The 3874-nt window shown below is 53.5% G+C and overlaps 1 protein-coding gene across 1 annotated transcript; it reads left to right on the forward strand.

The window, feature by feature from the left end:
* Nucleotides 1-1391: 1391 nt before the first annotated feature.
* On the forward strand, nucleotides 1392-2649 carry LOC309552523 (centrosomal protein of 152 kDa-like; the record flags this gene model as incomplete). Its single annotated transcript, XM_082253479.1, has 2 exons — nucleotides 1392-1449; nucleotides 1785-2649. The coding sequence occupies 2 exons, from the start codon at nucleotides 1392-1394 to the stop codon at nucleotides 2612-2614; spliced, it is 888 nt and encodes a 295-aa protein (XP_082109605.1). The 3' UTR covers nucleotides 2615-2649.
* Between the last annotated feature and the right edge of the window lie 1225 nt (nucleotides 2650-3874).

Genomic DNA, 3874 nt, shown 5'->3' on the forward strand with positions numbered 1-3874 from the left:
CCACCCCCAACCCAACCAACCCAAAGGCCCACAGACACCCCACAAGCACCCCCCAACCCAAAGCCCGACACCCCCCCCCTACCCATACCCCACAACCCTTCCCCTCTTCCCCCCCTTCCCTTCCCCCCCCCCCTCCCCTTTCCCCTCTTCCCCCTTCCTCCCCTCTTCCCCCCCTTCCCTTTCCCCCTCTCCCCCCCCCCCTTCCCTTTCCCCTCTTCCCCCCTTCCTTCCCCTTTCCCCTTCCCTTCCCCTCCCCCTTCCCTTTCCCCTCTCCCCCCCCCCCTTCCCTTTCCCCTCTTCCCCCCCCCCTTCCCTTTCCCCTCTTCCCCCCCCCCTTCCCTTTCCCCTCTTCCCCCCCCCCCCCCCTTCCCTTTCCCCTCTTCCCCCCCCCCCCTTCCCTTTCCCCTCTCCCCCCCCCCCCCTTCCCTTTCCCCTCTCCCCCCCTTCCCTTTCCCCTCTTCCCCCCCCTTCCCTTTCCCCTCTTCCCCCCCCCCTTCCCTTTCCCCTCTTCCCCCCCCCCCCTTCCCTTTCCCCTCTTCCCCCCCCCCTTCCCTTTCCCCTCTTCCCCCCCCCCTTCCCTTTCCCCTCTTCCCCCCCCCCCCTTCCCTTTCCCCTCTTCCCCCCCCCTTCCCTTTCCCCTCTTCCCCCCCTTCCCTTTCCCCTCTCCCCCCCCTTCCCTTTCCCCTCTCCCCCCCCCTTCCCTTTCCCCTCTCCCCCCCCCCTTCCCTTTCCCCTCTTCCTCCCCCCCTTCCCTTTCCCCTCTTCCCCCCCCCCCCCTTCCCTTTCCCCTCTTTCCCTTTCCCCTCTTCCCCCCCCCTTCCCTTTCCCCTCTTCCCCCCCCCCTTCCCTTTCCCCTCTTCCCCCCCCCTTCCCTTTCCCCTCTTCCCCCCCCCTTCCCTTTCCCCTCTTCCCCCCCCCCTTCCCTTTCCCCTCTTCCCCCCCCCTTCCCTTTCCCCTCTCCCCCCCCCCCTTCCCTTTCCCCTCTCCCCCCCCCCTTCCCTTTCCCCTCTTCCCCCCCCCCTTCCCTTTCCCCTCTTCCCCCCCCCCTTCCCTTTCCCCTCTTCCCCCCCCCCCTTCCCTTTCCCCTCTTCCCCCCCCCCCTTCCCTTTCCCCTCTTGCCCCCCCCCCCTTCCCTTTCCCCTCTTGCCCCCCCCCCCTTCCCTTTCCCCTCTTCCCCTCTTGCCCCCCCCCCCTTCCCTTTCCCCTCTTGCCCCCCCCCCTTCCCTTTCCCCTCTTCCCCTCTTGCCCCCCCCCTTCCCTTTCCCCTCTCCCCTTCCCCCTCTTCCCCCCCCTTCCCCCTCCCTTCCCTTCCCCCCTTCCCTTCCCCCCTTCCCTTTCCCTTCTCTTCCCCCCCTTCCCCTTCCCTTCTTTTCGTCCACTCCAATCCAGTCATGTTGTCCGTCTCCCGCGTCAGCCAGTACAGTTTCAGGGAAGAGGGCGTCAATAACAGTTGGGCCATTGAAGCCTATGGGTAATGTCACTGCTCCAGGCTTTACTAGCCATTTCCGAGTGCCCTCTTTTCTCCCCTGCTGCTGGCTGACCCAGGGGAGATCATGTGACCGGAGTGGTCTGAAAATAGGTAAGAATATACATCTTTCTTACACAGGTTAGTTAGCATAGGTGTTTAGAGGAAGGAGGGGACATTTTTAAGGCGAGTTAGGTGTATAACCATAAATCCACTTTAAGAACATGTAGCCTATGAATATTGTATCCCCTTCTGTTACTGGGTTTCCATTTGTTACACTTTTAATAAATGTTAAATTATTGATTCTATTTTTTCATAGCACCTGTGCAGATTGAAAATGAAACTGAGGCGGCTAAATCTGTGAATGCTCAGATTTGTGTAACTGACAGACTGAAGGCACCAATCACAGAGCAAAGAACGATTGATGAACTGATTAGGAGACATATGAAAGAGAAGCTTGATGGAAACAAATTCCCGACTGTGGAGACATCAGCCAGCAAACAAGATGATATCTCAAAGCAGCTCAGAAAGGACTGTGCCATTACTGCACCACTATGTACATTGCCTCTAGAAGAGGATTGTACTGTAAACTGTACGGGTTTGAGTGTAGAGTCCAACCAAAGGCCTTTTCATGGCCGCAGCGAGCCCTCTTTTTTACATGGCCTAAAATCTTTTGACTGCCAGGATCATCTTAAGACTAAAGCACCCAGGAGAAGGTTTGAATTTCAAGAAACTCCAGTGCGGGATAACGGAGACAATGGTTGGGGCTCGGAAAGTGGCAAGGGTCTTTTCCCATCACAAAGCTCTTCAACCAGCAATAGAGTGCCGTCTTACAATCTGGATGCTGCAGGGAAACTTTCATCAGCAGGTTTATTTTCTCATGTAGAGGAAAGTCGTGATCCCTTTGGCAGCAGATATGAAGGTCAGAATCACTCTGCTCACATTGCAAAGAGAAGAGATCAGACTCCCAGTACATGGCATTCTAGTAAAATCACAGACCATCCGCCCACAGCTGTTGAGTCAGGGCCATACTCTGATGTAGGTCGAGACAACCAACTACCTTCACAAAAATTATTGCTGGATTTTGCCACTCCACCGCAAGACAGTGGCTTTGACAGTCCATTCCCTGATGTAAATACTTTTAAGTGACAGTGGTGTGCTATATATTTTATATCCTTTTTTTTTTTTTTTTTCAAAAAACATGGAAGTATTTATTTTTTGACATGCATGTATATAAATGATCATTTTTATATTTGTTTTATATGTGTGTTTGTGCAGAGATGTATTTTTCTACATTTATTTATGTATCTGTTCATACAGTTGTGCTATTTAAAATTAAAGTTGAGTTTCCCAAGGTTTAAGCTGCTGTGAATAGTTTGTAAGGAAAGTGAAGCATACAAATAGAAGGTCATTAAAGTATACAGTGACTGAAGGCAAACTTTTTTTTTTGGATAGAGTGGAGGAGGATTAGAACACCTGTCAAGTTTTTATTGCTGTCCTATATTTTAGTGGTAACCAGAACCGAAATTGAGGAGAAATCTTTAAGCGCATTATCTTGAGAACATTAGTTCTGTTGACATCCAGGGATCCCCCCATTTTGGAAGGATTTCCTCTCACTTCCTGTTGCGGCTTATAGGAGAGGAAGTGAAAGGAAATCTTCCCAATGGGACACAGATAGCAAAAAGGACAGGGGTTAAAAGCCTGTGCGTAAGCTAGGCAAAAAGATGGCAACCACTAGGGGTGTTGAATATAATTGTAGCAGCAATGCGTCGCGATTTAGGCGTTCGCGATTCTGCATTGATGCTGAGTCAGCTGAACCGATTACCGATGATGTCCTCCTGCGCTCTGTGCAGTGCTCTGCCTCTCCTGGAGAAACAGAGGCAGAGCCTGCCTAGTGACTAAAACCACCTCTCCTTGCAGATGGAGACTGGAGCAGAAAGTCAGCTGATGAGCTGACAGCCAGTAGAGTGAAGGAGGGGGGGGGGGGCTCGAGGAGACCACACGTCAGCAGAAGCACAGGAAGGGCGAAGAGAAGCACAGACACATGGAGCATGGAGGAGGGGGAATCAACTGACACTGATAGCTAGTAAGTGCCAGTGTCACTGATCTCATCCCTCCACCACCATCCTTCTGCCTGATCGCATCCCTCCACCACCATCCCTCTGCCTGATCCTATTCCTCCCACCACCATCCCTCTGCCTGATCTCATCCCTCCACCACTATCCCTCCGCCTGATCCTATTCCTCCCACCACTATCTCTCTGCCTGATCTCATCCCTCCACCACTATCCCTCTGCCTGATCCCATTCCTCCCACCACTATCCCTCTGCCTGATCTCATCCCTCCACCGCTATCCCTCTGCCTGATCCCATTCCCCCTACCACTATCCCTCTGCCTGATCCCATTCCTC

The sequence above is a fragment of the Pelophylax lessonae genome (genome assembly GCF_965119305.1).
Source record: "Pelophylax lessonae genome assembly, chromosome: 4".
Classification (NCBI taxonomy): Eukaryota; Metazoa; Chordata; class Amphibia; order Anura; family Ranidae; genus Pelophylax; species Pelophylax lessonae.